The sequence below is a fragment of the Nicotiana tomentosiformis genome, chromosome 6 (genome assembly GCF_000390325.3).
Source record: "Nicotiana tomentosiformis chromosome 6, ASM39032v3, whole genome shotgun sequence".
In the NCBI taxonomy this organism is placed as follows: Eukaryota; Viridiplantae; Streptophyta; class Magnoliopsida; order Solanales; family Solanaceae; genus Nicotiana; species Nicotiana tomentosiformis.
The window spans coordinates 116,090,907-116,100,388 of NC_090817.1; the positions used below are offsets into that span (position 1 = coordinate 116,090,907).

At 33.8% G+C, this 9,482-nt stretch overlaps 1 protein-coding gene across 1 annotated transcript; it reads right to left on the reverse strand.

The window, feature by feature from the left end:
- Positions 1-538: 538 nt before the first annotated feature.
- Positions 539-2,897, reverse strand: LOC104117268 (geraniol 8-hydroxylase-like). The gene is made up of 2 exons (XM_009628302.4): positions 1,986-2,897; positions 539-1,294 (listed from the first exon to the last, which is right to left on the reverse strand). Exons 1-2 carry the CDS (start codon positions 2,859-2,861, stop codon positions 683-685), a joined length of 1,488 nt encoding a protein of 495 aa, XP_009626597.1. The 5' UTR covers positions 2,862-2,897; the 3' UTR covers positions 539-682.
- Between the last annotated feature and the right edge of the window lie 6,585 nt (positions 2,898-9,482).

Consider the following 9,482-nt stretch of genomic DNA (forward strand, 5'->3'; position numbering starts at 1 on the left):
GTCACTGAGCGGGGCGTTAATTCTTAAAACGACAAGTCGGGTCGTTACATTTAACCATAAAATCAAAATTTTCAAAAGTAAATTGAATTTAAAATCTCAATATTAATTTAAAAATAAAATTAATCCTATGGATAATCTGCCATATACAATAATTAACAATAAACAATATATGTCACTATTAGCTAGTAAAATCAAAAAATTGGGAGAGGCATACCTTTAGCAAAAGTGAATATCGATAGAGACGTAGAAAATATGAGGAAGAACTTGAGAAGCAAAAAAGTCACAGAAAGAACACAGAACTCAGAAGAGACGATTTGTGTTAAGTTTTACGGATTAACATGAACTTACAAAAGTACCCTCAGACTTACTATAATTAATTCTAGGTAAGCATGTATGTTGACCGAGAGGAGCCTGTATTCGCTCTTATTAAAAAGTAGGAATAGGAATACTGAATAGTCATAGTATAAAAATCAAAATGTTGATCCAAGATGCTGAAGTTCATTATTATTTACTGTAATTTCAAGTTTCTTGTCTCAAACTTAATATTTTAAACACGTACATATCATCCATATTTTACATAAGTATATTTCTCACAACCACAAACTCATTGCTCATACAGGGACAATCCCATTAAGATAACACACAGGCGAATAGCATATGTAGACTCAAATCATGGCATTATTTAATTTTCTTCCATACTAGGAATGGCAAGAAGAGGAATGGCCTTCCTCAAAGTAAGTCCGAACTGTTCCTCCATATCCAAATTCCCTGGTGTCATCCCTTTTGGTAACTTCCAACTAAATGGTTGAACAATAGAAGCCAACATCAAATTCACCATCCTAATAGCAAGTGGCATTCCAGGACAAATTCTCCGGCCGGCGCCGAACGGTATATACTCAAAGTCCCTTCCTTTGTAATCCACACTTGATTTGATGAATCTTTCAGGCAAAAACTCTAGTGGTTTTTCCCAGTATTTTGGATCTCTCTCAATTGCCCATGCATTTACGAGAACTTGGCTGTTCTTTGGCACAATGAAACCGAATATTTCTGTGTCTTCTTGAGCTTTGTGTGGTAAGAGTAATGGAACTGCTGGATGAAGTCTCATGACTTCTTTTACAACTGCTTGAAGGTATGGCAGTTTATCAATGTCTGATTCTTTTACTGGCCTTTCTGTGCCTATTTGTTGAAGAATTTCTTCTCTTACTTTTTGTAACTCTTGAGGATTTCGAAGAAGTTCTGCCATTGCCCATTCTGTTGTTATGGCGGACGTGTCACTTCCAGCAAGGAATAAATCCTGTCGTCGGATCACAAATGCCATGACATTCACATACAAAAGCCTATTAACTTCTTATAAATCCAGAGTTTAATATTCTCTGATCCCTCTTTTAATTCCAACCAAAGTTAAATAAGAATTTTCTTCCTTCTTCAATAAAATAATTATTTAGATCACGCTTTATTTTTCTTGCTTTAGTTGAACATTAATTAGTCCCTTCACATGCATATATTCACAACTCCAACATCCAACTTTACATAAAATGTTCTAACTTTAATAAGCTTGAAAACTCATTTCCAAAAACAAAACATAACAAAAAAAAAGAGGAGGAAAAGATTCATAGACGACCGTATATCAATCCTGGCTCTTGAAAACCCACATGTATTCCTCCTAATAGCACAACGTGTTTTGTTTCGTGATATAATTGAAAGTCATAAAATAAGTTTGACTTTATTGGCTGATCTTTTTCTTTTTCTTGTTTTAATTTCAGTACTTATTCTTCGTCGATCTTAGTATTAACAATAGTATATGGTTTTCTATAAGAAAAGTGCTAACTGCAATTTTAAAAAATGCACTAAAAATGTCCGAATTTGATAAGCTTAAAACTCCTTTCAAAAAAAAAAGAAAAGAGAAAAAGAATTGTCGGAACAGATCATAAAGAAGAATTAAAACGAAAATAGAAAGAAAAAAAAGAGAGAAGAAAAACAATTACCAGGATAAGAGGCTTGATAGTTTGGCGATCAAATCCAGACCCTTCTTCTTCACATTGATCAAGTAGTACATCCAAGAAATCTCCTGTTTTCTTCATCCCTGACGCTCTATCTTCTACTCTCTTCTCAATTAGTTGGTCAAATATCTCATGCAACCTTAAATATGCTGGCTTAATATGACGTTTCACTCCTTGTAAATCAAGCCACCGTATAATCGGGAAATAATCAGACAAGTTAGGTTTCACTGAATCCTCCATGATTGTCCAAACCAAATCCTTAAACTCTTGAGCCGTCTCGAATTCCGGATCAACCAAATCAATAGAGAAAATAGTGCTCGACATTAAATTCAACGTCGTCGCGAAAGCAACGCGTCCTACGTCAACAGCTGCACGGCTTTGACACTGCTTTCTCATATGATTTACTAGTTGTGCAACCTTCTCGTGACGTATTTCTTGGAGAGAATCAAGTCTTTGGTTAGTGAACATTTGTGTGCTACATATTCTTCTTCTGTTTCTCCACTTGTCGCCTGTGACCCAAGCTAAGGTGGCTTCTGGATTTGGTTGTGCGGTTATAACATCGGGAACAGTGCGTGCTGATAATGTTTTGTCGTGTTTTTGGAGTATTTCTTTGGCTGTTTCAGGTGAGGAGGCTACTATGGTAATGACTGAACCGAGTTTTAGAGTCATGAGAGGGCCATGGATTTTGGCTAGGTTGGCTAGTGAATGATTAGGTTTTGAACCTAGCTCTAGTAGTGAACCGATTATGGGGAAACCAGTAGGACCAGGGGGTAGCTTTCTGGATTTAGAATGGAGATATGTTTTAAAGAAGAACCAGCAAAAAAGGGAGATGCACAAGAGAATGATAGTGTGAGGTTCCATTTTTTCTCTTCTTTAATTTCTAGTGAATAGATATACAAGTTAGAGAGCTAGATGTACTTATGTAGACTTAAAGAGGCTCCATATACACTTCTCTGAGTTCCTACATTGGCACGTCATAACTAGGTGGTTAAAATTAAATGAATAAATAATATATGAAGAGCTTCCGTATGTGTTCTTCGCTTTTCTTTTCTAGTGCTGTGGTCAATTTCCTCGATTCATTGTGTGTAATCACAAAGACCGAACGCTTTTGTACATGAATTTTATTGTACTCAATATATCCTATTAATAGGTGAAGTCGTGAAGAACTGTAAATTAAAGAAATCACTTGGGACTAAGGTAATTGCCTATATGCAAGAATGACATCTTGATTTATTAACTAGCTTTATTCTTTAGTAAAAGAAATAATAGTTCGTTCTCTGTTCACTGCATGACTACAAATCAAAGAGAAAAAAGTATTTTACACTAAAATAATTTTGATCTTTAACGACCGCTATTTTACGAAAGGACATTAAACCGATCGTTATAAGTATACTTCTAGCGGCAGGAAATTGTTCTGGACATTAAAGTCAAGTTTGGATTCAACACTAGTGAGGGAAAAATATCTTGCTGTTAAAAGTATACCATCCTTTCTTTAAAACATAATTTATAGTGTAATTAAAAAAGAAAAAAGGGTAGTCTTTTCCCAAATTCCCCCGCCCCCAATTAAACCTACTCCCACTCCCACGTCCCCTCTCTAACTAAAGTGAAACGACCTGGACTCTGCCTCTCTCGTCACTGTGATTCATTCTCTGTGCATCTCTAGTGAATTAGTCTTAGGGTTTGTTCTCCTTCTCATGGTAAGTTTCGTCATCTTCATTAACTTTTCGATTGGTCTGATTTCGTGTAATAGTTAGGGTTCTACCTAAAGAAGTTTATGATCGTACAAAATCAAATATTGAAAATGTTAGATGTAGTCTACAACTAACAATCTTTTTACACTACTAGAAATTCGGCAAAAGCCGACCAAGGTCGACCGACCAACTTTGGTCAGTCAAAATATCAGCCAAAAAACCGATCAAAGTTGGTCGGTTTTTCAAAATATTTTATTTTTTAATTTTTTTATGAAACCAACCAACTTTGGTCGGTTTTTTTTGGCGTAAAAATGCAAAAAACTATTTTTGAGTCCCGTGAAATTTATTTTTCAAGAAACCGACCAACTTTGATCGGTTTTCAGTTAAAATAAATAAAAATTAATATTAAAAAAACCGATCAAAATTGGTCGGTTAATTCGGCCAGTCATTTAAAAAAATCGACCAACTTTGGTCGGTAATTTTATTTTTAATAAAACCGACCAACTTTGGTCGGTTATTTTCATGCGAAAATACAATTAAAGAGTATAAATCAAATAAAAGACAGTCTTAAAACAAAATGCCCCAATGGTCTAGTGGTAGAATAGTATCATGCCACAGTACAGACCCCGGTTCGATTCCCAGATGGTGAATCTTTTAATTACATAATTAAAAACCCAACCAACTTTGGTCGATTTTTTTTACAATATTTATTTTTTTGAATTTAATTGACCGACCAAAGATGGTCGATAATTTCCGACCAACTTTGGTCGGTATGCCTTTCCGGCCTCTAAAATACCGTCCACATGTAAATGGTCGCATTTTGGATGGTTATTGGCCATTACCGACCAAAGTTGGTCGATTTTTTTGGTCGATTTTTACCGGATTTCTAGTAGCGTTACTTTTATTCCACCAAACTAAATGGTTAAGATAAGGTTTTGTCATTTTTTGAATTTTTATATATAAGAACATTGCCTTCTCTTCATCTGAATGAAATTATATGCTTTTAGTTTTCCGATTTGCTTGAAAAATTAATCTTAATTGTTGAAGTGTCGTAATTATGTAACTGAAGGAGAGGTGCATATATGTAAAGTGGGACTATGGGCGGGTGTTGTAGTTTATCCCAACACTTTTGGGAAAACAAGCAGAACCTCCTTTGGGGGCTTAACTTGTATTGTTTCCTCTCCTAATTTAGCTATGAGATAGGACCTTGATTAGCTGCGATGAGTATTTAGTGTTTGTGCATTTTGGGATGTCAAATTGACTATTCTGGGGTGTTTTAGTGGTTTAAGCAATAAAAAGTATTGAGGGTGTTAGTGCACTCAAAACCTAAGCTGTTATATAGTAAAAGTTGCCAGCAAAGTGTAATGCTATTATTTATTATATTTCTCTATGTGAGCGAAGTGGTTAATTTATGAATTTGAGTTCCTTCTTTGTCTTTTTGGTCCTCCTCTACAATAGATCTTCTACGGTTCTCTGTTTGTTAAAGATAAAGGGCTTGGATAAATGGAAAAGAGAATCGTGGGACCTACTTCATTTGTAAAATTTTGATCTTTATCTTTATTAAACATACAACTTATATTATATAAGGTGGCTTCGAGTTTTACTTTATGATGTCACAACAATGTCCTTCATGTTCTATTACCAATAATTTAATCATTAAAGTTGAATCCACGTTTGTTTGAGAACTTTGTTGTAGATAGTCTATGTTTAGCATGATTATTATCATTTTTGTCAGGTTGTATATTAGTTTGTTATTAGATTAAGGTTTTATATTAGTTTGAATCAGTAAACTTACAATTTCAACTATGATTTTTTTTTATTCTGAAGTGTCCTATATGTAAAGTTTCATGTATTTCTAAGGATGGATATTCTTTTCAGTGCATAACCTTAAGTTCCACATCTCTTGAGTATGGTGGTAAATATTTTTTAGCAAATTTACAAATGTTATTTCAAAACATAATAGATGTGGTTTGCCATGTTTACAAAAACTCGCTAACAGTGTGATGGTTTAATGGACTTAGCAATTCGCCATGCTGCTCAGGAGCACTTAGGACATGCTAGGAGATACGAGGAGGGAGAAGGCTAAGGAAGAGTATGTAGTCCTGATCTCAGATAGTGTTGCAGATTGGAAGATAGATAAGACTTATGTACGAGTCAATTTTATTGACAGTTCACTCTTACTGATATTAACAAACTTCCTTTGTAGTCATGTTTTCCCAGTGATTAATTGGTATATGGTAGCTATAACTAATTTCTAACAATGTCAAACATATTTCCTTGAAAACTCTTGTTACCTCATTGATAAACTAGTGGCAGATTAACTATAAACTGATCTTTTTAGATGTTATAACATCTCAGGATAGCGAGCACTTCGTGCACAAGTTACTCGATAAAGATGAAAAGGTACACTTTCTTCAAATATTGATATGAATTAAACCACGCCATAGTCTTTTATTTTGAGTTTTATCATCTTGAAATATGTTTATAGCTCTTCAAAACTCTAAAATCTGTAAGCTTTTGACTTATGAAAATCGGTAGTTTTACTTATCAACTGAAATAATTGACTCATTTCTTGTAAATAAAGTATTGATTGTGGTTAATAATGATTTTCACTTCTCTTCTAGTTCAAGTATTAGTAGTTTTTTTAATTAAACTAACATAAACTTATTCTTTTAACAGATCATAAAAGATGATGTGAAGAACCCGACCTAAAAGAAAGTGAGCAAGTAAAAGAATCTGAAATGTTAAAGAACAAGTTGAAGGACAAGAGGACTTATATTTGTCAGAAATATTTAAGGTATGACTTCATATCTATTTTCATGGACAATTTAGGGTGGGGTCAAGTTCCATCTATGATGTTTTATTTTCTATTAGAGATGATCCCATGTCTCTCTTCTTGGACATGGTAATTTATAGTAAACTTTAAATCTCTCAGTAAGATTTGCATCTAATCTTTATAAATTCATAATTTGTATAGTTAAAGAGGAAACAAGTAAAGAAACTGAGTCAATAGGTCTTAAGACGTTAGTCTGTATTAGTACATTTACATGTTATGATATATGGTGGATACTTCGACATTATTATTCATCCCTACTACGTTTTCCAATTCATGTTGTGCCTATGTCAATACCTTCAGATTAATTAGAAGATCTGCCATTACCTACGATCATCGTTCTTGTAGTATCAGTCCTAATAATAGTGTCTTGTTATAGAAAACACAACTAGAGGGTAGGACTGTTGATTTTACTTGCAATTGGATAATTTTCTCAGAGCTTATGAATTATAGATCAAGAGTATGTTGATAAACTTATATTCAACCAAAGCTAGCTCTAGTTTCTCAACTAGAAATAGGAAAAATCTAACCAGTCACTATTCATTTTTTCCCTGAAACACTCATAAATAACTTTTATATGGACCTTTTGTAATATATGATTATGAAATATGTTATCCAGTCAATTTACACCATGCTAAATAGATACCATGAATTTTGACTAGTATGATTTTTTTGTTAATAGATGTAGTTGTAACCGCGGCTGCAAATTTCAATTTCATCTCTCATTTGATTTGTGGAAAGAGGTCGCAAAAAGCTTCAGCTTGAGTAGAATATGATTACTAATTCTGTAGGTTCCTTGATACAATAGTCTCTGAAGTAAGAGCCCTGCAGTAGAAGTTTTATTTCACATCCTAAGTAGTAGTAACCTAGTAATCAAAATATTGTACATTGGTTTTGTAAACAAAATGAGCTAGGAGAAGCTTTTTTTTTACTAAACTAGCTTGAACTTATTGTTTTTACAGGTCAAATTTGAAATTTAATAAATCGTCCCTTGAAGACAGTGCAATAGAGCAAGTTGAAGCGGTTGAGATGTTAAAGAACAAGTTGAAGCCAAAGAGGAACTTACTTTATTTTTCTAGGGGATGTTTGAAGATGTTGTCATTTGTGCACCCTACAATTATTCTCTTCCTTTTTAGGGGTTGTAAAAATAATGTTGTATAATCTGGATATCTGGTTATGTGATTTTTAGTTCTTTGTAATTTACAATGATATTTAATATAATTATTGAGTATTTTGTATGTGTTCTTCTATATACATGTGAAAACATATGCAATAATGATTACTATTTCCGAATTACTAAAAAATAACATTAAACTCTTATATCTGTCACACCTCCTTTTTTCCGAAAGGATATGGGAGTTTTTCCAATTAAAGTGACATTAATCGAAATGAGATTATTTATTCAGTTCAGAGTCGCCACTTGAAATAATTTATGGTGTCCTAAGTCACCGGTTTATTTTAAAATCCCAAATCGAGGAAATTTGACTCTATTTATGGTCCGCGAACACAGAAGACCGAGTAAGGAATTCTATTAACCCGGGAGAAGGTGTGAGGCACTCCCGAGTTCCGTGGTTTTAGCACGGTCGCTCGACTATTAATAATTGGCCTAATTATCTTATTTATTACATGTTTTAGAAACTTTTGTGCATTACCGCTTTTATATCGCTTTTAATATTTATGGAATTTATTTCTGGAACAAGTCACGATGTCGTACACTTATCGTTTTGATACACATTGCAAACCGGCCCACATGAAATGCACCCGCGATTTACGACATGTTTATTTTTATTATTATTGTTTGAAGTTGAGGTCGAGTCACGTGAAACGCACACTCGAATTGGGATTATGTATCGTGACCATGCCACGGGAACCGTACCCATGACCACGATAATTTATTATTAATCGCGCCTAAAGCAAACTATGATATTTAGAATATTTTTCATAAACTGCTTTGAGATTTGTTCTAAGGTCAAGATTTATGTAACTTCATGTGGGAAGAAGACTGTTCGTTTCAATTATTTGGATCAACCAGTTATTCAACAATAAAACCGGTAACAACTCAATTAACTACTAATGTTCCACTCTTGAGATCATTCTGATTCATACCAACATTGCAAAGGGATCGAGGATTCAGAAGCAAGGGAAAGCGCATTTATTAAAGCATGCAGACGGCATTAACGAGTACAAAGTTACAATCCTTCATTTAATGCTACCTTTGGCTCATCTCTACTCGTGGCTTATTCCTGACTAATGAAACTAGCGATGAACTTTTCCAGAACCTAATGCCTATCATTTTGTTCTTGTCACTTATGTGTCAAACAAATTAATTTTTTATTTACACTTCAATACCGAAAATTCGCTGTCAACCTTAACAAAGGCAGACAACTGTTGTGCTGGTTATATAAGGTACAGAATTAAACCAAACCAACAGGAGATTATCACATAAACAGAATAGCATAGAGCATAGTGTATGTTGTCAACATTTCGGATTTAATCTTAAAGTAAACACTCCGACTGTTAATCAAATCGACACATAGTGAATTTTAAAGCTCAAATTAACATGTGTGCTTTATAACTTCATAGCAAAATCAGATTCAGCACTAATGAGACAGTTTTAAAACAAAATTTGAGCAAAACAAACATCATACAGGATCTCGGGTGACTCAATAATTTATTTTCATTGAAGAGCATTCAAGTACATCAAGAGTTTATATGTTTACCTTTCTACCAGAAGAAAGAGAACAAAAAGTGTCAGGCAAAGACCAAGCACCAAAGCCTGAACTCAGCTATGAATTCAGCAGAGTAACACTGTGAGACACTTATCACAGCTCCAAGATCACTCGAATTCTCAGAAATTGCAGCAGAAGAACAGAAATCGGACAGGATTTAAAAATCCTTCGTGTTTTTTTTTTTTTTTTTTTTAAAAACTTTTTCTCTGTTTTTTGAAGCTTTTGAAAT

Excerpts from the sequence above, each read along its gene's own strand:
- LOC104117268 (XM_009628302.4), bottom strand. The coding sequence starts at position 2,861 with ATGGAACCTCACACTATCATTCTCTTGTGCATCTCCCTTTTTTGCTGG. Across the intron at positions 1,295-1,985 it reads CTATCAAGCCTCTTATCCTG|GATTTATTCCTTGCTGGAAG; the intron begins GTAATTGTTTTT and ends ATCCGACGACAG.